This window comes from Bombina bombina, unplaced genomic scaffold (assembly GCF_027579735.1).
Source record: "Bombina bombina isolate aBomBom1 unplaced genomic scaffold, aBomBom1.pri scaffold_561, whole genome shotgun sequence".
Lineage (NCBI taxonomy): Eukaryota > Metazoa > Chordata > Amphibia > Anura > Bombinatoridae > Bombina > Bombina bombina.
In genome coordinates, this window is record NW_026512129.1 from 155,255 (window position 1) to 181,652 (window position 26,398).

The 26,398-nt window shown below is 38.3% G+C and overlaps 1 protein-coding gene across 1 annotated transcript in view; it reads right to left on the minus strand.

Moving 5' to 3' along the window:
* Window positions 1–26,398, minus strand: part of LOC128644138 (laminin subunit beta-4-like) — a 184,889-nt gene that overhangs the window by 144,728 nt on the left and 13,763 nt on the right. Inside the window, exons 2-3 of the mRNA XM_053696848.1 lie at window positions 14,190–14,230; window positions 4,141–4,298 (exon numbers count right to left, since the gene is read on the minus strand). Of these exons, the coding sequence (XP_053552823.1) occupies window positions 4,141–4,298; window positions 14,190–14,230 (199 nt within the window). The remainder of the gene's footprint in view (window positions 1–4,140; window positions 4,299–14,189; window positions 14,231–26,398) is intronic.

The window sequence follows — 26,398 nt, forward strand, 5'->3', positions numbered from 1 at the left end:
CCGTAGTTTTTCAAATTCATACCATTTGCATTGCAATACAGTTTCACTGTTTTTCTATTTCCAATGATTTCATCTAAATTTGTCATTGGATGCATTCTACACATATGAAATGTAATAGATAATTAGTTTTTGATCAAATGATCTTGTTTAAAGACAGTATATTTAACACACACACAGTCCTTTTAATTAAACCAGTGAAGACCACCTGGCAGCTCACAGGCCCATTTTTGAGTGTCTTGTCAAAACAGAGGGCCAGATTACGAGTGGAGAAGTAAGATCTTTGTGCTCGTCGGGTTGCACTCATTTTATGAGTTGAAAGTAAACTGATAACCCAAAGAGCCCAAAAATCCAAAGTTAGAATATTGCATGCACGTTCACGTATTCCCCCATGGAAGTCAATGTAGAAAAAAGTGGAAAAAAAACCCAATTTCGTGCAAACACAATCACATATTCTCATGTGCGCTAACCTGACATGAAAAAAATAATATTTCACATTCCAATGTTCTGCACATAGCAGAATATTTTCTTTTTTTACATAAATACATATTTCTTCATATATCTGATGGTATTTTGGTACAATGTATATCTATACCTATATATATAGATAATTATATATAGGTATAGATAGATATGGTTTATAGCACCCCACCGAGTTGCTCAGGTGCTCTCATTATAGTACATTGGAAGTGTGTATAAAGCCAGAGAGGCTCATTCTTAAATGCATAGCTAAAGCAGGAATGTTTCAGCCCAGAAAGGCAGCACATTGCAGTGTTAAGACCAGTCAACATTGGGACACCTTGTAAGTTGGTGACTGTCTTAAGCAAAATATAGCCATATTATGTGACTAAGATCCCAATTTTAAAATATGAGCTTAGGTTATTTTTTGCATTATTTTAAATGCTTTGATAATATAGAAGTGGATAAGCGGCAATATTCTATTTTGTGTAATTATTTGGTCGGTTGCCTGCACCCCTAAGAAGTAATATAAATAAAATAATTTTGTAAGGTGTGCTGATTTGCATTTGCATTTCTATTTTGGTATAGATACGCAGATATATATATATATATATATATATATATATATATATATATATATATATATATATATATATATATATATATATATACAGTATATATGAATATCTATTTAAAAATACATAGAACATATTCTGCTACGCGTAAAACATTGAAATGTGAAATATTATCAGTAAATACATAGTTAAAACTTTTATCAAAAATCAATATTGCATAAATATGCTTTTACATGTTTTCATTTACTTAACGGCAAAAGACTCCAATGCACTTACATATACGTCTATATACAGGGAGTGCAGAATTATTAGGCAAATGAGTATTTTGACCACATCATCCTCTTTATGCATGTTGTCTTACTCCAAGCTGTATAGGCTCAAAAGCCTACTACCAATTAAGCATATTAGGTGATGTGCATCTCTGTGCATCTCTGTAATGAGAAGGGGTGTGGTCTAATGATATCAACACCCTATATCAGATGTGCATAATTATTAGGCAACTTCCTTTCCTTTGGCAAAATGGGTCAAAAGAAGGACTTGACAGGCTCAGAAAAGTCAAAAATAGTGAGATATCTTGCAGAGGGATGCAGCACTCTTAAAATTGCAAAGCTTCTGAAGCGTGATCATCGAACAATCAAGCGTTTCATTCAAAATAGTCAACAGGGTCGCAAGAAGCGTGTGGAAAAACCAAGGCGCAAAATAACTGCCCATGAACTGAGAAAAGTCAAGCGTGCAGCTGCCAAGATGCCACTTGCCACCAGTTTGGCCATATTTCAGAGCTGCAACATCACTGGAGTGCCCAAAAGCACAAGGTGTGCAATACTCAGAGACATGGCCAAGGTAAGAAAGGCTGAAAGACGACCACCACTGAACAAGACACACAAGCTGAAACGTCAAGACTGGGCCAAGAAATATCTCAAGACTGATTTTTCTAAGGTTTTATGGACTGATGAAATGAGAGTGAGTCTTGATGGGCCAGATGGATGGGCCCGTGGCTGGATTGGTAAAGGGCAGAGAGCTCCAGTCCGACTCAGACGCCAGCAAGGTGGAGGTGGAGTACTGGTTTGGGCTGGTATCATCAAAGATGAGCTTGTGGGGCCTTTTCGGGTTGAGGATGGAGTCAAGCTCAACTCCCAGTCCTACTGCCAGTTTCTGGAAGACACCTTCTTCAAGCAGTGGTACAGGAAGAAGTCTGCATCCTTCAAGAAAAACATGATTTTCATGCAGGACAATGCTCCATCACACGCGTCCAAGTACTCCACAGCGTGGCTGGCAAGAAAGAAGAAATCTAATGACATGGCCTCCTTGTTCACCTAATCTGAACCCCATTGAGAACCTGTGGTCCATCATCAAATGTGAGATTTACAAGGAGGGAAAACAGTACACCTCTCTGAACAGTGTCTGGGAGGCTGTGGTTGCTGCTGCACGCAATGTTGATGGTGAACAGATCAAAACACTGACAGAATCCATGGATGGCAGGCTTTTGAGTGTCCTTGCAAAGAAAGGTGGCTATATTGGTCACTGATTTGTTTTTGTTTTGTTTTTGAATGTCAGAAATGTATATTTGTGAATGTTGAGATGTTATATTGGTTTCACTGGTAAAAATAAATAATTGAAATGGGTATATATTTGTTTTTTGTTAAGTTGCCTAATAATTATGCACAGTAATAGTCACCTGCACACACAGATATCCCCCTAAAATAGCTATAACTAAAAACAAACTAAAAACTACTTCCAAAACTATTCAGCTTTGATATTAATGAGTTTTTTGGGTTCATTGAGAACATGGTTGTTGTTCAATAATAAAATTAATCCTCAAAAATACAACTTGCCTAATAATTCTGCACTCCCTGTATGTATAGATATATTTAAGTGTTTATATGTGTATATATGTCTGTAAATACATATATACACATATAAATACATAAATACATATGTACACACACACACACACACACATATATATATATATATATATATATATATATATATATATATACATGTACATTTGTAAACATGTTCATGTATGTATGTCTATGTCAAAGCCTTTTATAACTTTTGTGTGCATTATAATTTGTGATCGTGTTTATTTTTAACTCGAAATATGAGCAGTAAGCTCGACAAGTAAAAACCCTTGCGATATACCCCTTTTCGCTCAGGTGCAAAAGATTGTGCTCCACTCATAATCTAGCCCAGAGGAGGGAAAGAATAATGTGAACAAAGTGGCAGGGAGTGGGGGATGCAGCCACACAGCACAGTCTTATAGCTTTCAGCATGCCACAGTGAGGCAGAAGTTTAGTGGTTGGTCAGTAGGGGTTGTGTGGCAGGATGGCAGGAGCGGCCATGCAGCGCACTCCTCCTTTAGCTTTGCAGCTCCCAACAAGGGCTAGATTACAAGTGGCACATTCGATTATGTTTTCACTCCCATGCTTACTGGGCTCAAAATAAAATGTTATTAATATTAATTTTAAATATTTTTATTAAAAAGTGTATACATTGATGGGGGTTTTTTGAGCATTTTTTTTAACCCTTACACTTTACATCAAGTCTCAAGTCGTGCTAAATATTCTAGCGCAGTTTGTGTGAATAATAGCTATAAATTTGGATGCGGTCCTTCTAAAATATTGACATGCAGCCCCCATATGCCAAGATGTTGGCCATCACTGTTTTAAACTATGAGATCTTATTTGGCACAGTAACTAGAATTTTACTAATGGTATACCATTTGCAATCGCTACTAAATTAAACTAATATTTGTTATTGCTATACTTAGTTAGTCTATTGAAAAGTGTTTACATAAACCATGGTTGAAATGCGTAATCCTTTTTTTATGTAAAAGCTATGGATTACCAATCAATTGTGCTCTATTTTAAACCCATTTGTAAATTTGACTGACTGACTATTTATCATTAGCTGTAAAACAGTGTCAACAAAAACCAGGATGTAGGGAGAGTAAAACTATATCCTAAAATGTATACACACATAACAGAATTAATCACCCACAATTTAATAAACTTGTGGTATCACACTAGAAAATATAACTAGCTACAGAAAATGCTTTGTTGAACATTAGTTATGATTAGAGTAATGGTGTTAATTAAATACTAACCTCCAGGTAGCTAATGATGCAGTACTTCTGAGGTTCATCAAGTCCACAAGTTGAAGAAGCCGTGAGTTGGTTACTTCTTCCCAATAGAAGATCCCCAATTGTAGGATGACACGAACCACTTTCACAAGTCTCCTGAGCTCTCAAAAGACTTATCAGTGCTTGTTAAGGAAAAAAAATCAACACTTAGAGTATAGGAAATTTTAAAGTTGCAATAACTATTTAATACTAAGAATTACAATCACTTAAAATTAACTAAATGTTAAAGAGATGAATACGCTATATTTTACTGTTATGATGTAGTAATTGGTTACAAAGGCAGATGAATGTAATGTACAGATACTAGAAGATAGAAATATAGACATATGGATGTATGGATTGGTGGATGCACAACTCCCGGGCTGCCCTTCAAACAATTTAGTATATGATGCAAACAAGAAGGCACTCTCCAGACTCATTAAATACTTTCTTTACTTAATGAATGTTTTATGAGGACAGAGGTAACCCCAAAAATGTTTTAAAATTATTTAATAAGTCCAGAAAGCATTTTATTGTTTGGATCATAGATAGATAGATAAATATTTCAAAATATATATATACAAACGTTTCTAAAGTATTGGCATATTTGTCTTCTATCATATCACCCTCTCTCTCTTCTATTCTTAAAGGACATGAAACCCAAAATATCTCTTTCATTATTGAAATAGAGAATACAATTTAAAAAAAAAGTTTTAAGTTTACTTAAATGATCAAATTTGCTTATTATTCTTTGTTAAAGAGATATCTAGATAGGCAGCGTACACATGTCTGAAACACTACATGACAGGAAATAGTGCTGCTATCTAGTGCTCTTGCTAATGTATAATGTTGCAAAACAGCTGCCATATTGTGAAGCAAACAGATGCACCCACCTGAACTTACCTTCCTGCTATTCAACAAAGGATAACAAGAAAACAAAGAAAAATTGACAATAGAAGCAAATAAAAACACTGACAATAGAAGCAAATAAAAACACTGTTCCTATTTGAATCAGGAAAGACATATTTTGGGTTTTATGTCCCTTTAATGATGTGTACTACAAAAAGAATCATGGAATCAAAACTAGTTAAATATATAATTTGGATATATTATTTGCTATTAGAAGCAGATCATCATATGTGTTTCAGACAGATTAACATACAAGTATCTCTCTTGCTATTTGTTACAACAAAGGCAATGCTGCATCCTTAAATCCCTAAAATAATTAAGGAGGCTAGATCATGCAATTAATCTGTAGAATATTTAAAATTGGAACTATTTGGTTAAACTGAATGCAGTGCCCTACAATAACATTTGCTTTTTCCAAACATTTTTTTTTTTCTGTAATCGTATCCCGTGATGAATATATATATATAAGAATTTCACTTTGAAATGTGATGCTAGATTAACCATCATCACAAGCTAAAAATAAACATATTTAAAAGATCTGGTTTAGGAAGAAACCAAATGTAATGAAAGTAAATACTAAAATAAGTGTTTATTAGTATTATGTAGTTTCCGGTCATTTACATCTCTCTTTTCAATTTAAATTTAACTCTGTTTGTTGTTGTAAAACCAATAATGTGACAGCTTTTAAAAGAATATAAACAGATTTAACAAGATGAAGCAATTTGATTCAATGTTGTAAAAAATAGTCCAATGCTACACCTGGAGGCAAATACTTTCAGGTTGTCTATGAATTCCCCTGCAGGCTTCATCCTTTCTGGACGGGTCCTGTCTTGTGCACTAAAAGTTAACTGTAGACTTTAAGGTTTCACATGTCATTTGACACTGGCAGCAATTGTTCAGATAAACCTTAAGATGCGAGAAATCTTATCACATACAAATGAAAACATCAGTTACTTCTTTTGTAATGCTCGTCGCTGACACAAAGCCATGTCATACGCTTTGGAGATACTTTCACTGTTGATGTGAATAACTAAAGTAGTCAGTATGTAGAGAACTTGATCTTCTAAGCATTTGTTTTTTTAAATGAATCATAAAAATGAATGTCTGTGTGTAGTGTGTGTGTGTGTACACGTCATATTAGTACTCAGAATTTAACTCTCTCTGTGCTGAACTGTTTCACACTCCTGTGCTAGAGATGGTTTTAGTTGTTTGGCATTTTTACAAAATCAGCGCATATAAATCATACTTAATTTCAGCAGACCAAACTTTTTTTGGAACATAACTTAAGGTTGCAGAAATATTAATATGGAAAAAACACCACCATAATAATGACATGACATTATTTTTTGTTATTTTATATGGCATGTATGGTAAATAACAGCATGGGAATCATTTGCCTAGATTACGAGTCTTGCGTTAGCCTTAAAAAGCAGCGTTGAGGGGTCCCAACGCTACTTTTTAACGCCTGCTGGTATTACGAGTCTGTCAGGTACAAGTGTACCGCTCACTTTTTTTCCGCAATTTTAACATACCGCAAATTCCCTTACGTCAATTGCGTATCCTATCTTTTCAATGGGATTTTCCTAACGCCGGTATTACGATTGTTGGAAAAAGTGAGCGGTACAGCCTCTCCTGTCAAAACTCCTACCGCATTTTAAAGTCAGTAGTTAAGAGTTTTATGGGCTAACGCCGTAACATAAAACTCTTAACTAAAGTGCTAAAAAGTACACTAATACCCATAATCTACCTATTAACCCCTAAACCGAGGCCCCCCCACATTGCACTTCAATAAAAATTTTAACCCCTAATCTGCCGACCAGACATCGCCGCCACTTAAATAAATATGTTAACCCATAAATCGCCACAATCCCGCCTCGCAAACACTAGTTACATTTTATTAACCCCTAATCTGCCATCCCTAACATCGCCGACACCTACCTACATTTATTAACCCCTAATCTGCCGCCCCCAACGTCGCCAACACTATATTCAATGTATTAACCCCTAAACCTTAGTCTAACCCTAAACCTAACCCCCCCTAACTTAACCCCTTAATGACAACTGACGTACCAGGTACGTCATGCATTAACAACCAGTTAATGACAATAGACGTACCTGGTACGTCAGTTGTCTAAGAGAGTGCTGGAAGCGATCGCAATCGCTTCCAGCAGCTCTCAGGGTATTGCAGTGATGCCTCCATATGGAGGCATCCTGCAATACCTTTTCAGAAGACTCCGATGCAGAGAGAGCCACTCTGTGGCCCTCTCTGCACCGGTAGCGATGGTGCCGGTTCGTTGGTGGGTGGGAGCATATCAGGGAGGCGGGAGGGCGGCCCATCGCTACCCGGCATCCGGTTCCTGTAAGTGCTATGTGCACGCCGGGTGCCGGGAGTGTGCGGGGGCGCGCGTGCGCGCGCGGGGGGGCGCGCAGGGGCGCTCGTGCGCGCGCGATTAGCTGGCCACTGACACCAATGAGAAGGGAAGAGGGGGGAAAAAAGAATTAAAAATAAATAAATATATAAGGATCTGGGAGGGGGAGGGGGTTGGGGTATTGTGGGGGGCTGCTACACTACAGAAAACATTAAAAATTGCAAAAAATTGCAAAAAAAAAACACTTGTTTTTGGGGCAAATTGGGTACTGGCAGACAGCTGCCAGTACCCAAGATGGCGGCAATTAGGTAGGGGAGAGGGTTAGAGAGCTGGGGGGGGGATCATGGAGGTTGGGGCTAAGGCAGGGGTCCATCACAGCTAAAACATTTTATTTTTTTTTATTAAAAAAAAGAAAAACTCCTTTTATTTAGTACTGGCAGACTTTCTGCCAGTACTTAAGATGGCGGGGACAATTGTGGGGTGGGGGAGGGAAGAGAACTGTTTGGGAGGGATCAGGGGGTGGGATGTGTCAGGTGGGAGGCTGATCTCTACCCTAAAGCTAAAATTAACCCTGCAAGCTCCCTACAACCTACCTAATTAACCCCTTCACTGCTGGGAATAATTTACGTGTGGTGCGCAGCAGCATTTAGTGGCCTTCTAATTACCAAAAAGCAATGCCAAAGCCATATAAGTCTGCTATTTCTGAACAAAGGGGATCCCAAAGAAGCATTTACAACCATTTGTGCCTTAATTGCAGAAGCTGTTTGTAAATAATTTCAGTGGGAAACCTAAAGTTTGTGACAAAATTTGTGAAAAAGTGAACTTTTTTTTTTATTTGATGACATTTGGCGGTGAAATGGTGGCATGAAATATACCAAAATGGGCCTAGATCAATACTTTGGGTTGTCTTCTAAAAAAAAATATATACATGTCAAGGGATATTCAGGTATTCCTGACAGATATCAGGGTTCCAATGTAACTAGCGCTAATTTTGAAAAAAAGTTGTTTGGAAATAGCAAAGTGCTACTTGTATTTATGGCCCTATAACTTGCAAAAAAAGTAAAGAACATGTAAACATTGGGTATTTCTAAACTCAGGACAAAATTTAGAAACTATTTAGCATAGGTGTTTTTTGGTGATTGTAGATGTGTAACAGATTTTGGGGGTCAAAGTTAGAAAAAGTGTGTTTTTTTTAATTTTTTCCTCATATTTTATATTTTTTTTATAGGAAATTATAAGATATGATGAAAATAATGGTATCCTTAGAAAGTCCATTTAATGGCGAGAAAAACGGTATATAATATGTGAGGGTACAGTAAATGAGTAAGAGGGAAATTACAGCTAAACACAAGCACCGCAGAAATGTAAAAATAGCCATTGTCATTAAGGGTAAGAAAATTGAAAAATGGTCCGGTCATTAAGGGGTTAAATATTATTTAAATAAAACGAAATAAAATTACTACAATTAAAGAAATTATTCCTATTTAAAACTAAATACTTACCTATAAAATAAACCCTAAGCTAGCTACAATATAACTAATAGTTACATTTGTATCTATCTTAGGGTTTATTTTTATTTTACAGGCAACCTTGTATTTATTTTAACTAGGTAGAATAGTTATTAAATAGTTATTAACTATTTAATAACTACCTAGTTAAAATAAGTACAAATTTACCTGTAATATATATATATATAATTACAATTTTTTTAAACTAATTACACCTAATCTAATACCCCTAATAAAATAAAAAAGCCCCCCAAAATAATAAAAATCCCTACCCTATACTAAATTACAAATAGCCCTTAAAAGGGCTTTTTGCGGGGCATTGCCCCAAAGTAATCAGCTCTTTTACCTGTAAAGAAAAATACAATACCCCCCCAACATTAAAACCCACCACCCACACAACCAACCCTACTCTAAAACCCACCCAATCCCTCCTTAATAAAACCTAACACTACCCCCTTGAAGATCACCTTACCTTGAGACATCTTCACCCAACCGGGCACAAGTGGACCTCCAGACGGTCCGAAGTCTTCATCCTATCTGGGCAGAAGAGGACCTCCAGATGGGCAGAAGTCTTCATCCAGATGGCATCTTCTATCTTCATTCATCCGGAGTGGAGCGGGTCCATCTTGAAGACATCCGACGTGGAGCATTCTCTTCGTTCGAAGGCGACTGAAACAATGACGGGTCCTTTAAATGATGTCATTCAAGATGGCGTCCCTTCAATTCCGATTGGCTGATAGAATTCTATCAGCCAATCGGAATTAAGGTAGAAAAAATCCTATTGGCTGATGCAATCAGCCAATAGGATTGAAGTTCAATCCTATTGGCTGATAAGAACAGCCAATAGGATTGAGCTTGCATACTATTGGCTGATTGGAACAGCCAATAGAATGCAAGCTCAATCCTATTGGCTGATTGGATCAGCCAATAGGATTTTTTCTACCTTAATTCCGATTGGCTGATAGAATTCTATCAGCCAATCGGAATTGAAGGGACGCCATCTTGGATGACGTCATTTAATGGACCCGTCATTGTTCCAGTTGTCGTTGAACGAAGAGGATGCTCCGTGTCGGATGTCTTCAAGATGGACCCGCTCCACTCCGGATGGATGAAGATAGAAGATGCCGCCTGGATGAAGACTTCTGCAAGTCTGGAGGTCCTCTTCTGCCCGGATAGGATGAAGACTTCGGACCGTCTGGAGGACCACTTGTGCCCGGTTGGGTGAAGACATCTCAAGGTAGGGTGATCTTCAAGGGGGTAGTGTTAGGTTTTATTAAGGGGGGATTGGGTGGGTTTTAGAGTAGGGTTGGGTGTGTGGGTGGTGGGTTTTAATGTTGGGGGGTATTGTATCTTTCTTTACAGGTAAAAGAGCTGATTACTTTGGGGCAATGCCCCGCAAAAAGCCCTTTTAAGGGCTATTTGTAATTTAGTATAGGGTAGGGATTTTTATTATTTTGGGTGGCTTTTTTATTTTATTAGGGGGATTAGATTAGGTGTAATTAGTTTTAAAAAATTGAAATTATTTTATTATTTTCTGTAGTTTAGTGTTTTTTTTTTTTGTAATTAGTTTATTTAATGTAATTGTATTTAATTGTAGTTAGTTTAGGTAATTAATTTACTTATAGTGTAGTGTTAGGTGTAATTGTAACTTAGGTTAGGGTTTATTTTACATGTAAATTTGTACTTATTTTAGCTAGGTAGTTATTAAATAGTTAATAACTATTTAATAACTATTCTACCTAGTTAAAATAAATACAAAGTTGCCTGTAAAATAAAAATAAACCCTAAGCTAGCTACAATGTAACTATTAGTTATATTGTAGCTATCTTAGGGTTTATTTTATAGGTAAGTATTTAGTTTTAAATTGGAATAATTTATTTAATTGTAGTAATTTTATTTAGATTATTTAAAATTATATTTAAATTAGGGGTGGTGTTAGGGTTAGGGTTAGACTTAGGTTTAGGGGTTATTAACTTTATTATAGTGTCAGCGACGTTGGGGACGGTAGATTAGGGGTTAATAAATAAAATGTAGGGTTCGGCGATGTTGGGGACAGCAGATTAGGGGTTAATAGATATAATGTAGGTGGCGGCGATGTTAGGGGTAGCAGCTTAGGGGTTCATAGGTATAATGTAGGTGGCGACGATGTCAGGGGCGGCAGATTAGGGGTTAATAAGTGTAAGATTAGGGGTGTTTATACTCAGGCTTCATGTTAGGGTGTAAAGGTGTAGACATAAAATGTATTTCCCCTTAGGAATCAATGGGGCTGCGTTAGGAGCTGAACGCTGCTTTTTTGCAAGTGTTAGGTTTTTTTTCAGCCAGCTCAGCCCCATTGTTTCCTATGGGGAAATCGTGCACGAGCACGTTTAGCCAGCTTACCGCTACCGTAAGCAGTGCTAGTATTGAGGTGAGATGTGGAGCTAAATTTTGTTCAACGCTCACTTTTCTGAGGCTAACGCCGGCTTGCAGAAAACTCGTAATACCAGCTTTGTTTTAAGTGAGCGGTAAGAAAAAAAGGAACGTTAGGACCGCACACCATTACCGACAAAAACTCGTAATCTAGCCGATTATTTCTTAATTATTTCAAATTAAAATTTTAAGACACTTAGCGTCACTTCGCATATCCAAAACACCAACATTTAGGATTTTATATTTATATTGCTCAAAAAAATTAATAATTGAAAATAAGAACATAAGGTCATTATTACAAGAATGATCACTAAAAGGTTATACGAACCTGAAATCCCTTATTTGAATAGTGGGACCTCACTTCTTCAAGGATCACTTATTTGGAAAATAAAGATGGGTGCTTCCAAAGAAGGTGTCTTAGGTTTGAATATGCACTGTGGGGCAATGGTTCTGTTGGGTGTTCCCTGTTTGCACAAGGGCATGTAATTTGCCTTGTTGTAATGCTAATTTTGGGGTGCTAGAGGCGTCTTTAAAGTCCAGATAACCATAAAAGTCCTCTAGTAGTGTCAGGCCAAGAGGCATTCTTCTAGTCTTGCCTTAGCCCATGTTAAGAAGGGTGTGGGTGATATCTCTATTGGAACCCTGAGGTGCATTAATAGTGCTGTGTCCAAAGGAGTTAGTGTGCGTAGGATAGGGCGTAGCTCTATTCAAGATTCAATGTGCTCTAATGGTGGTGTAGGACTCAGGCATAGAGCAGGCAGTGAAGTATATACAGAAAACAGCACTATTTGTGACCTAAATGTCAGAAATGACTTTGCGGCAAAACGGGCACCAAAATATGTATACAAAGTTATAAAAGGAGAATACTGTCTGATGCTTGGTTATTCGTTGATGATGTTTCTGGTATTATTTTAATAGTAGGACCTCACTTCTTGAAGGATCACTTATTTGAAAAATAAAGATGGGTGTTGTGGGATGTGATTTTTCTTGTTGTAATGGTAATTTTGGGGTTCTAGAGGTGTCTTTAAATTCCAGAGAACCATAAAAGTCACCTGATAGTGTTAGGCCCAGAGGTGTTCTTCTACTCTTGCCTTAGCCCATGTTAAGAAGAATGTGGGTAATATCCCTAATTGAACCATGATGTGCATCCAAAGAAGTTAGTGGGCATAGTACAAGGTGTAGCTCTTTTCAGGACTCAATGTCCACTAATGGAGGTGTGAGGCTCAGGCATAGAGCAGGCAGTGAAGTCTATATAGAAGATAGCACTATTTGTGACCTGAATGTCAGAAATGACCTTGCGGCAGAATGTGCACCAAAATAGATACATAAATTTATGAAAGCCCCCTGAGTATACTATCTGGTGCTTCTTTATTCATTGTTGTTATTTCTATGATTCTTCTTCCTGACCTCCTTTTTATGATGGGACCCTGGCTTGTTTTTGGCCTTTTCCTCTTGCCTATTCCCATGCTGAGTTACTTCTTCATAACTGACTACATAGCTGGTGACCCTTGGATCTGTGCTTTGGAGTATTCTTCTGATTCCTCCCTGTACTTCATGACCTTTCTATGGTTTCATTTACTGGTTCCTGACATTAGCCTTAAACCTGATTTTTTATTGCATATTTTGCTAGAGACCGCATCTTGCCCCAGACTACTGCTTTCAGTCAAAAAACAAAAGCAATCCCCTATACCTTTACAAGTTGACAGATGATTACAGTTTCTATGGCAGTCACCCACTACTTAAAAAGCCATAAATGGGCATAATTAGCCCCTTTCTTGTTCCTTGTTACAATATCAGACACTCACAATGTGACATAATGGGGAGCGAAAACATTAGCCAGTGATGGAGAAGTAGATTGCACTCTCCTTTATTCACTTCAGTGTAAGGAGTCCTCATGATCAAATCTGAAAAGGGAAAACCCAGTAGGATGGTACTTTGTTGCCCCCTGTACTGTGAGTTTAGTGTAAAATATAATTTACCATGAATTTCCTTTAAACATCATTGATAGATGTTAGACTATTTGGTGGAACAAATATGTTTTTACAATTTATATTAATAAAATAAGATCAATTTGATGGATGCACAATAGAATATAAAGAATATGAGTCGCTATTATGTTTAAAATGAATCTAACATTGTTTATGATCATTGTTTATGATCATTCTAAATAAACTAATATTAAGTATACAAAAGAAAGATAACTATAAATTAAACTTGTAAAAAGTAAACTTAAAGGAATACTAAACCCAAATGTTTTCTTTCATGATTCTGACAGAGCATGCCATTTTAAGCAACTTTCTAATTTACTCCTATTATCAATCTTTTTTCATTCTCTTGGTATCTTTATTTGAAAAGCAGGAATGAAAGCTTAGGAGCCCTCCCATTTTAGGTTCAGCACCTGGGACTGCTTGGTGATTGGTGGCTAAATGTTGCTACCAATTAGCAAGCGCTATCAATGGTGCTGAACCAAAAATGGGCCGGGTCCTAAGCTTTTATTCCTGCTTTTTCAAATAAAGATACTAAGAGAACAAATAAAAATTGATAATAGGAGTACATTTGAATGTTGCTTAAAATTGCATCCTCTGTTCTAATCATAAATGATTTAGTTTAGGTTTAGTATCCCTTTATCATATCATTCTGAGATAAATGTTTTGGATTATATTATGAGATATTAGTCAGTTTTCATTCAGTTTAACTTTATTTCCTGTGTACTTCAGACACTGAAAAGTTAAAGAAAAATATAATATTTAAAAAATGTTTTTGCAAATTACTTAATTAAGTAATTATCTTGAATGAAGAAAGGCAATAGGTATAAACATAAGTTATTATTAACACTTACCTGGTGAAAAGACAATTAATTGCAGAAAAATCATTTTGTACCTAAAACAAACAAATGTTTATCATTATTTTTTATATATAGATATCTCAAGCAAATTATTTAATGTGATGTTTTATTTGTTATGTATTTGATTTTCATCATTTAATTACTGCATATAGGTTATGTATACTGTCATGAGATGCAGGACATATGCAGGACACAGCAATGATGGTACAACTCTATTTTATTGCAGAGCATAACAATACACATCTAGTCAGGTTGATTGTACTAAACTAACTGCGACACAGACACCGGACCTAAGCCCCGCCCACATACTAGTGACATCACATCCTGCTCTCATCATATCTTCCCCTTTTTCAAAGGCAAAGCATACATTTGCATATAATAAATAACAAGGTACACCAACAGGGTATACAACAACATTTTTGTTTTTGAACATTATAAAAACAGATAGATTAGAAAACATGAACAAATAAATTACATCCTGACTTGGACATCGGGGTAGACTACCCTAGTCCACAGTGACCATGGGATTATTCTGCCCATACTTCCGGTCACTGTTCTAGCAAAAGTCAGTCCCTGTATCGGGCCGGAAGTTTCACCACTCTTCCGCTTGATGTAACTTTGCATGAACTGTCCTCTGATACAGAAGATGGTGAACAAGAGTCTGCTGGAGGCAAAGATATATCCCCGCTGTGATCTTGCTGAGGGGAAGGCACCTCTCTTAGAACAGGGGATCCCACCGGCGGTGGTACTGAGGTATCCGGTTCCAGACTCTCAGGTACAGGCTGAAGATGTCTTCGGTTATGGCGTGTAACCGTCCCTCCCTCTGTAAGGACTGTGTAAGACCTTGGTTCTCGAGAGCGGCCCACTACCGTAGCAGGCGTCTTCCATTTCTTCTCATCATCCAGTTTAATTCTGACACTTTGGCCCGCTTTCAGTTCCTGTAAAGGCCTGACAGAATGTCTCCTGTCGTAGAAGAAACGATAACCCTTTTTGGCCTCTTCATCCCTCCTAAGGACTTTGTCCCGAGGAACAGGGCCAGGCGGCTTGAAGACACCCACTGAGGGTAAAGTGGTGCGAATCTGGCGTCCTAGCATCAGCTGTGCCGGGCTAAACCCGGTGGCTTGAATGGGCGTCGCCCTGTATGACAAGAGGGCTAGGTACGGCTCAGATTGCTTTAGAATGAATTTTGTTGTTTGAACTGCCCTTTCGGCCATTCCGTTGGCCTGCGGATAATGTGGACTTGACGTGGAATGTACAAAATCATATTCCCTGCTGAAAGCACTAAACTCTGTAGAAGTGAACTGCATACCATTATCACTCACCAGCTCCATTGGAATGCCCCAGCGGGCGAACAAGCTCTTCAGGCGAATGATAACAGCCTGACTTGTGATATCATTCAGGGGTGCAATTTCCAAATACCTGGAATAGTAGTCGATCACAACAAGAAACTTTTTCCCGTGCAGTTCACACAAATCAGCAGCTATTTTCTGCCACGGCCCCGCAGGCAGCGGAGTAGACATTAAGGGCTCCCTTCTCTGAGTAGGCCGGCGTTCCCGGCAAAAGGCACATTTAGACACGTGATTTGCAATGTCGGAGCTGATCCCAGGCCACCACACAGCTGTAGCTGCCCTTTCTCTGCACTTTGTAATGCCTAAGTGGCCATCGTGAATCCTGTTTAACATCTCCTTCCTCATGCTGACAGGAATTACAATGCGGTCTTGGAACAGCACCAACCCCTCCAGCTCCGTGAGCTGCGACCTCTCTGGCTGGTAAGCATTTAAAGACATCCAGGCTGCCTGGCTCTCGGGCCAGCCATCTTTTATGCACCTTATAACTTCTTGCAGATCTGTGTCCAAATATGTCTCTTTCTTTATCTCTTCCAGTTTCCTTGAAGAAATGGACTTAGAGGCCAGAACTGAATCAACATACACTTTCACATCCGATTCCGTGGAGGATTCTTCAGCAGCAGCCAGCGGGAGCCTGGATAGTGTATCTGCCACAACCAGTTGTTTCCCCGGCACATGCACTGCCTGAACATTGAACCTGAGCAGTCTCATTAAAAGTCTCTGGCATCTCAAGGGTGTTTTGTCAATGTCATAAGAATTGATTAGAGGGACTAGCGGTTTGTGGTCAGTTTCCAGACTAAATTTCTCCAAACCCACTAGATAACGCTGAAAGCGCTCACAGGCCCAAACTGCAGCCAGGCACTCTTTCTCAATTTGAGCGTATTTTGACTCCGCAGCCGTCAGTGTGCGGGAACAGTAGGCGATGGGCTGTAGTTTGTTGTCATTCAGCTGCAGGAGTGCAGCCCCCAACCCATAACTGCTTGCATCAGCACTAACCACAGTCTTTTTTGAAGGGTCGTAGAACCCCAGCACTGGGGCAGACCCCAGCAGTGACTTGGCATGCAGGAATGCTTTTTCCTGTGAGGGTCCCCAGACCCAGGCAACATCTTTCTTAAGCAACTCTGTGATAGGGTGTAAAACTGTAGATAAATCTGGAAGAAACTTGCCCACGTAATTTACAAGGCCCAATATCTGTCTCAGCTCATGTACATCAGAAGGGCTTTTCATCTGTTCAATAGCCCAAATTTTCTCGGGGTCCGCTTGATGCCATCCCCGTTGATGATATGCCCAAAGTAGCATAATTCAGTTTTCCTAAAATGACATTTTTCTTTATTCAGCTTCAGCCCAGACTCTTTGATAGCCTGCAGCACACAACTCAAATGCTGATCATGCTCCTCCACTGTAGACCCATACACTAGAATGTCGTCCATGACGACCGCTGTGCCCACGTGGCCACTCAGGAGAGAACTCATTTCCCTTTGAAAGATTTCAGGAGCGGAGGATATCCCAAAGGGGAGTCTGCAGAAGCAGAACCGACCTACCGGTGTGATAAAGGTAGTCAGTTTGCGGCACTTTGGATCCAGGGGGATCTGCCAAAAGCCGCTAGAAGCGTCTAATGTGGAAAAGAACTAAGCCCCAGCCAACTTCGGGGCTATATCTTCCAATGTCGGCAGCACAAATCTCTCCCTCTTCACTGCCTCATTCAACCTTTTCAGGTCCACACAGATGTGCACCTTTCCGTTTTTCTTTGCAACTGGAACAATGGGGGCACACCAATCAGTTGCTTCAACAACCTCTTCAATAACCCCCATAGACTTCATGCGCATGAGCTCTTTCTCCACTTGAGGCATGAGCGGGAACGGAATTCTACGAGGAGTAGAAATACTGTATGGGACTGCGTCACTTTTAAGTGCTATACGGACAGGTTTGCAGTTCAGTAGGCCCAACTCGCCAAACATATCTTCAGAGATCTCATTCACTCTGGCCACGAGGCCCAAGTCACAGGCTGCTTTTCTGCTCAATAAACTGTTAACACACTGACCTCGGATCACATGCACCCACATGGTGAACTTCCTCTGTTTGTACTCACAGCTGGCAAGAAATTTCCCCACACAATCAATGCGGCCACCAGTACTATGGACATTTGTAGTAACCTTCGCCAGCTGGGGCTGTTGAGGCAGTTTCATAAATTCAGCAAAAGACATTACAGTGATATCTGCTCCTGTGTCAATCTTAAAATCAACTTTGGCTCCCATTACAGTAAAAGTAACTTTCCAATCTTCCTCTGAGCTTGTCCGTTCCACAACAGACCCCACAAAAGACACTTCCTGACCCTCCTGGTCACTGTCCACCTGCATCTCCTTAATGTATTCAGTTTTACACACCGCTTCAAAATGGCCTATTCTGTTACATTTTCTGCATCTTTTATCTCTGGCCGGGCATATAGCACTCTGATCATGAGCCCGGTAGCACCGTGTGCATCGGCCATGTTGCGCCCATCCACTTCTAGGCCTTTCCAGTACTTTAGATCTACCGCTCACACTGTGCCTTTCACTAGTAATTTTCCTAGACTGTTGCACTTCATCCACAATACTCTCAGACCTCAGATCAGCACTTTGCTTTTTCACCAGTTCACTCTGGCGGGCCATCCTAATAGCCCCGTCTAACGTTAAATCAGGCTCTAACTGCAGCTTCAGGGAGACTTCAGCATCTGCAATTCCAATAACTATTCTGTCTCTGATTTGCTCTTCATTAGCAACACCAAACTCACAGAATTCAGCTAATTCATACAGGCTGCGCACAAATGACTCCACAGATTCTCCCACACGCTGATTACGTTTTTGAAAACAAGCTCTCTCATGAATCACATTTCTTTTGGGCACAAAGTGGGCACTGAGTTTATCCATAACTATATCAAAGTTAACTTCTTCCCCTTCTTGGAAAGTAAAAGCATTGAACACTGGCTCTACATCTTTCCCCATGGAGTATAAAAGAGAATTAACTTGTACTTCACCACTCTCCTTGTTCAGTTTGGATGCAATCCTGAAGCGCTGAAACCGCTGACGCCATGTGGGCCAAGCTGCAGGCTGAGAAAAGTCAAAAGGCTCAGGTGGGGTAAACTTTGACATTGCAATCGATCAGGAACAGAAGTGCAGTCCAGAACTTCTGACACCATGTCATGAGATGCAGGACATATGCAGGACACAGCAATGATGGTACAACTCTATTTTATTGCAGAGCATAACAATACACATCTAGTCAGGTTGATTGTACTAAACTAACTGCGACACAGACACCGGACCTAAGCCCCGCCCACATACTAGTGACATCACATCCTGCTCTCATCACATATACAAAAAAGGCATATACAGAGTAAAACAACAGATACTTTTATCTCTTTGATCATATTGTCACAATATACTTGGAAATATTATTCTACAATACTACAATAGCATTGTTACAACTCACTATCTGGTAGATTACGAGTTTTGCGTTACGGCTTTTAACGCCGAAAAAAACGGCAATTTCAGGGTAATGGCAGTAATGCAGCTATTGCGAGTCGTGTCGGTATAGCTTTACTGCAAGCATTTTAGCCTGTAATGCAATGTACATTCTGCACTCAAAAAAATTGACGTTTTTGCGTGGGATATTCATAGCGCCGGTATTACAGGTTGTGCTGCGAGGCTAAAAAGCTTACAGCCTATACCGACACGATCCATACCGCCATCTTTAAATTAAAATTACAATATGACTATATTTAAATAAATAAAAACTAACCTGTGAAATGAAAATAAAGCTAACATTAAACTGTAAATTAACATAACCTTACTATTCTAATAAAATAAAAGATACTACCAGTTAAAAAATCTAAATTACAAATTTAAAAAAAACTAACACTACAAGAAAAGTTAAGAAATCTAAAATTATAAAAAATAATAAACACTGAATTTACAGAAAATAAAAAACACAAAGCTTACAAAAAATAATAAACGAAATTATTAAAAATAAAAACAATTATACCTAATCTAATAGCCCTATAAAAATAAACCTGCCCAAAATAAAAACACCCCCTAGCCTACAATAAACTACCAATAGCCCTTAAAAGGGCCTTTTGCAGGGCATTGCCCTAAGTTAAACAGCTCTTTTACCTGTAAAAAAATACAAAGTCCCCCCAACAGTAAAACCCCCTCACCTAACCAATCCCCCAAAATAAAAAAACTAACTTGGGGTGGATGTTAGGTTTAAACATAACTTTTTTCCCCATAGACATCAATAGGGTTGCGTTACGGATAATTTTCCTTCCGATAATTTTCCTAAAGCTTAACGCCACCATATCGCACGCACAAGGAGGCTTTTCAGTAACTCGTAATGGCAGCGCTATGGAGGGTGAAACAAAGCAACTTTTTTGGCATAAGTTTTGCAATCCTGTTTAGCGCAAAATTTGTAATCTAGGTTTTTGTTATTGCTTTTCCTCCTGTTTCTGCAAATCTTTGCAAAGCGGTTCTCCTATTTTAACCCCATAAAGTTTTTTCTTTCATAATTCAAGTAGCGCATATGATTTTACACAACTTTCAAACTTACTTTCATTATCAAATTTTCTTTATTCTCTTGATATCCTTTGTTAAAGGAGTAGCAATGCGCTACTGGAAGCTAGATGAACATGGTGTCCCCATGACAACAGGCATTTATTTGCAACAATCAATCCGCAGCTAGCTTGCAGTAGGGCATTGCTACCCTGAGCCTACCTAGGTATGCTTTTAAACAAGAGAAGAAAGCAAATTAGATAATATAAATACATTTGAAATTTTTTGGCTGCCATCTTAAAGTAAAGGTATTGTCACAACCAGTTAAAGATGCAGTGTACATTTACAGATCAGTGAGGTTGGCAACTTATGGACAGCTGTGTAATGTGCCTCAGGGTAATGTGTCTGACACAGAGCAAGAGCTTTATACTTTTGCATTGGCTGCATTGCTCTATATTATTACTGGTACCTTTAAAGGGACACTAAACCCCAAAAAATTATTTCATGATTCAAGTAGAGAATACAATTTTAAACAATATTCCAATTTACTTCTATTTTCCAATTTGCTTAATTCTTTAGATATGCTTTGTTGAAGAAATAGCAATGCATATGGATGAGCCAATCACACGAGGCATCTATGTGCAGCAACCAATCAGCAGCTACTGAGCCTATCTAGATATGCTTTTCAGCAATGTATATCAAGATAATGAAGCAAATTAGCTAAAAGAAGTAAATTAGAAAGTTGTTTAAAATGGCATACTCTTTTTAAATCATGAAAGAAAAAATATGGCTTTCATGTTCCTTTAAGCAATTAAAATAGGAGACCTGTTTTAAAAAAAGCAGCAAAGAAATAGTAACATGATGAGTAGCAACCTTTATTTTGTAGTTGTGCTCAGCAGTTGTATCCCCCTTTAAGGAGAAACAAATGATATAAAACATTTACACACCCAGTACACAAATATTCAGAATGTACCAGTCCTGTATGCCTTATCACAAACCAAATTCTCTATACTTAAAACAATTTCCACTTATTTAATTCCACATTATTACAAGTTACCCCAAAAAGCTTGCTACTGTGACGTTGGTAAAACACACTGAAATTACTTACTGTCATTTTGGATGATGTAAATAAACAGTATCACCAAACATTACCTGTTCAGTCAATTAAACTTAAAAAACACTGAAATAAATTACCTAACAAGCACATGTCCTCTATATTATAATGCCCTTATTTAAAGCCCTTTAGGAGACATATACATTTATGGTTTTGGAGCACAAAAGGTTAATCGCGCACATCATCTACACACTATTAAAATAGATCAATATACAGACCCTTCAAACTATAATTTAATTGCTACCCCCCCCCCCCAAAAAAAAAAAAAGATATTCATCCCATTATATCCTTAATCTGGTGCATTGGATTATAAATTGCCAAATTAATAAAGTAGATAACAAATATGTATATGGCCCATATAAGTGATTCACAGCTTCAATAGGACTGCGCAAAAGACAAGAGATCATCCATTGAGACTTGAGGAAAGGAGATTTCACCTACAACAGTGTAAGGGGTTCTTGAAAGAAAGCAAAAATGAGGATATGGAGCTCTCTGCCTATTGTGCAAATTCAAAGCTAGATTATGAGTTTTGCGTTATGAGTGAAAAAGCAGCGTTATGGCTCTTTTTACAGGTATTACAGGTGTTGTAGCCAAAAAAAAAAGTCCTTTTTCAATGGGACTTCCACAACGCCGGTATTACGAGTTTGCCTGTCCGGCCAAAAAGTGAGCGATACTACCTATAACTACAAGATCTGTACCGCCACCTGAAAGTCAGTAGTTATGAGTTTTACGTTACAAAGCTGTACCATAAAACTCATAGCTAAAGTGTTACAAAGTACACTAACACCCATAAACTACCTAGTAACCCCTAAACCGAGGCCCTACCGCATTGTAAACACTAACATAAAATTATTAACCCCTAATCTGCCGCTCCAAACATCGCCGCCGCAATAATAAACATATTAACCCCTAAACCTCCGCACTCCCGCATTGCAAACACTAGTTAAATATTATTAACCCCTAATCTGCTGCCCCAATGGCATCGCCACCTACATACACTTATTAACCCCTAATCTGCTGTCCCTAACATCGCCGCAACCTACATTACTGTTATTAACCCCTAATCTGCTGCCCCCAAAATTGCCGCCACCTAACTACACTTATTAAACCCTAATCTGCTGCCCCCAATGTTGCCGCCACTATGCTAAAGTTATTAACCCCTAAACCTAACCCTAAGTCTAACCCTAACCCTAACGTAACCCTAACCCTGACACCCACTAACTTTAACCTAATTAAAATAATTCCAAATAAAAATTGCAATTTACCTGTGAAATAAAACCTAATCTGTCTTACAGTTAAACCTAACATTACACTAAAATTAAATAAATTACATTAATGAAATACAGTTAACTAAATTACAAAAAACCCCCACTAAGTTACACAAAATTAAAAATAAATGATCAAATATTTTAACTAATTACACCTAATCTAATAGCCCTATCCAAATAAAAAGCCCCTCCAAAATAATAAAACCCCTAGCCTACACTAAACTGCCAATAGCCCTTAAATGGGCCTTTTAAGGGACATTGCCACAAATAAATCAGCTCTTTTACCTGTATAAAAAAATACAGACAACCCCCCAACAGTAAAACAAACCACCCACACAACCAACCACCAAATAAAATCCTATCTAAATAAACCTAAGATCCCCATTGACAGGAAAAGGGCATTTGGATGGGCATTGGCCTTAAAAGGGCATTTAGCTCTTTTACATTGCCCAAAACCCTAAGCTAAAAATAAAACCCACCCAATAAACCCTTAAAAAAACCTAACACTAACCCCCAAAGATCCACTTACAGTTTTTGAAGACCGGACATTCATCCTCATCCAGCCGGGAGAAGTCTTCATTCAGGCGGCAAGAAGTCATCATCCAGGCGGACAGAAATCTTCTATCTTCATCCTTCCGGCGCAGAGCAGGTCCATCTTCAAGACATCCGGAGCAGAGCATCCTCTTCATACGGTCCCAGCCGTACACTGAAGGTTCCCTTTAAGGGACGTCATCCAAGATAGTGTTCCTTGAATTCCGATTGGCTGATAGAATTCTATCAGCCAATCAGAATTAAAGGGAAAAAAATCCTTTTGGCTGATGCAATCAGCCAATAGGATTGAGCTTTAATCCTATTGGCTGATCCAATCAGCCAATAGAATTGAGCTTGCATTCTATTGGCTGATTGGAACAGCCAAAAGAATGCGAGCTCAATCCCATTGGCTGATTGGGTCAGCCAATAGGATTGAAGCTCATTCCTATTGGCTGATTGCATCAGCCAATAGGATATTTTACCCTTTAATTCCGATTGGCTGATAGAATTCTATCAGCCAATCGGAATTCAAGGGACACCATCTTGGATGACGTCCCTTAAAGGGAACCTTCAGTGTACGACTGGGACCATATGAAGACGATGCTCCGTGTCCGAAGTCTTGAAGTTAGACCCGCTCCGCACCGGAAGGATGAAGAAAGAAGATGCCGTCTGGATGAAGACTTTTAAGGGCAATGTCCATCCAAATGCCCTTTTCAGGGCAATTGGGAGCTTATGTTTATTTAGATAAGATTTTATTTGGGGGGTTGGTTGTGTGGGTGGTGGGTTTTACTGTTGGGGGGTTGCTTGTATTTTTTTTACAGGTAAAAGAGCTGATTTCTTTGGGGCAATGCCCTGCAAAAGGCCCTTTTAAGGGCTATTGGCAGTTTAGTGTAGGCTAAGGGTTTTTATTTTGGGGGGCTTTTTAATTTTGATAGGGCTATTAGATTAGGAGTAATTCATCTTTATTTTTGATAATTTATTTTTTATTTTGTGTAATTTAGTGTTTATTATTTTTTGTAATTTAGATAAATGTATTTTTTTAATTTAATTTATTTAATTTTATTGTAATGTTAGGTGTTAGTGTGAGGCAGGTTAGGTTTTATTTTACAGGTAAATTTGAATTTATTTTAACTAGGTAGCTAGTAAATATTTAATAACTATTTACTAACTAGTCTACCTAGTTAAAATAAATACAAACTTAGCTGTGAAATAAAAATAAAACCTAAGATAGCTACAATGTAACTATTAGTTATATTGTAGCTATCTTAGGGTTTATTTTATAAGTAAGTATTTATTTTTAAATAGGAATTATTTAGTTAATAATAGTAGGTTTTATTTAGAATTATTTTAATTATATTAAAGTTAGGGGTGTTAGGGTTAGGATTACGTTAGGGTTAGGGTTAGACTTAGGGTTAGGGTTAGGTTTAGGGGGTTAATATATTTAGTGTTAGTTATGTGGGAGGCCAGAGGTTTAGGGGTTAATAACTTTAGTATAGTGGCGGCGACATTGGGGGCGGCAGATTAGGGGTTAATAAATTTATGTAGGTGGCGGCAACATTGGGGGCGGCAGATTAGGGGTTAATAAGTGTAACGTAGGTGTCGGCAATGTCGGGGGCGGCAGATTAGGGGTTTTTAGGCTCGGGTTTATGTTAGGGTGTTAGGTTTAAACATACATTTTCTTTCCCCATAGACATCAATGGGGTTGCGTTACGGAGCTTTACGCTCCGTCATTGCAGGTGTTAGGCTTTTTTTTAGCTGACTCTCCCCATTGATGTCTATAGGGAAATCGGGCACAAGCACGTCAAAGCAGCTCAAAGCAGCGCTGGTATTTGTGTGTGGTATGGAGCTCAACGCTGCCATATCGCCCACAAACGCCGGGTTTTTGCAAACCTGTAATAGCAGCGCTATTAAAGGTGAGCGGTGGAAATAACTAGCAAGTTATTAGCGAGCCACTCATAATGCAAAACTCGTAATCTGGCTGTCAGTAAATCGTTGACCCAAGGATAAGGATAAGTCTGATTGCTTGGTGTCAATTTGAGCCACAATTACAAATTAGTTCAATTAGTTTTTTTTTTGTAATTTATTTGATCAACAAAAGTAACAGGAATGTGTAAAAAGTTGAACTTGAGGTTGAACATGGTAACATTTTTTGAGGTCTATTAATGACACAGAACACAGTTGTCATTGACCACTGTATTATTTTATTGTTTTACATTAGTTTTTATCATGGTATATAGATGGGCATTGTATATAGCTATTTATGTGTACAGTAAATTGCTATAAAGTGCATCTCTATAAAGTATTTGACTATAAAATCAAATAAAGTTTCAAACTCAGTAGAAAATTGAAATATGTGACGGTTTGGGAAATTAGGCCTTGAAAATACAGTTTAGGTTTGGCTATTCAGTAAATACCTTTGGACTGTGTACAAAATGTATTTGATGTTTGGCAGGTTTGTAGGCATTTAGTGGCTGTAAATGCTGGAAGATTAAATAAATTGCATCATTATTTTTTGAGTTATTAAACATTGAATTAAAGATATTTTGTCCTTTTGGAAACAACCAAAGCTAAAGGAAATGCTGCACCAATCATTTGTCTTACAGATCATTTGTATTGTCTATTAAGTACAGTGGTTGCTGAGATCTAAAGGATACAAATCTTTTACTTTGTTGTGTTTCAGTCATGCTCAGTAGAAGCAATTAACCCCTTCATGACATTATGGGGGATATTTATGAAGCTGTCAACCGCAAATACGATGGAATGTTGCGTTGTAATTGTTGCGAGAGTGATCCGACCTAGTTATCAAAGCCTCAAGATTGGCAAATGTTGAAATTTGTGACGTAACATACGAACCGGCGATCTCAATCTGATGCAGAACGATGCTTACGTCATTACAGATGTTCCGAATACACATTCGGCTCTATTTGACACTTTTTGCCATTTATCAAATAGTTAACAGGTACACTCATGTATTTTTCGACACAGCGTACCTGGTTTTCAATCCGCCACCCTTGAGGCCACGGATGCCATAGAAATCAATGGGAGTCTGAAAGCACCGAACGCTTATGTTCATGCTGCCAGAGAATGAAGTATATCCCATTGATTTCTATGGTAGAAAACAAGTTATGTTTACACCTAACACCCTAACATAAACCCCAAGTCTAAACACCCCTAATTGCCGCCACCTTCATGTGATTAACCCCTATTCCGACGCCACTAAATAAACTTATTAACCCCTAAACCTCTGGCCTCCCACATCACCACCACTAACTAAACCTATTAACCCCTAAACCGTCAGCCCTCCACATCGCAAAAAACTAAATTAAGCTAGTAACCCCTAAACCTAACAACCCCCTAACTTTAAATTAAAATGACAACATCCCTATTTTCAAATAAATTAAATATACTACAATTAAATTAA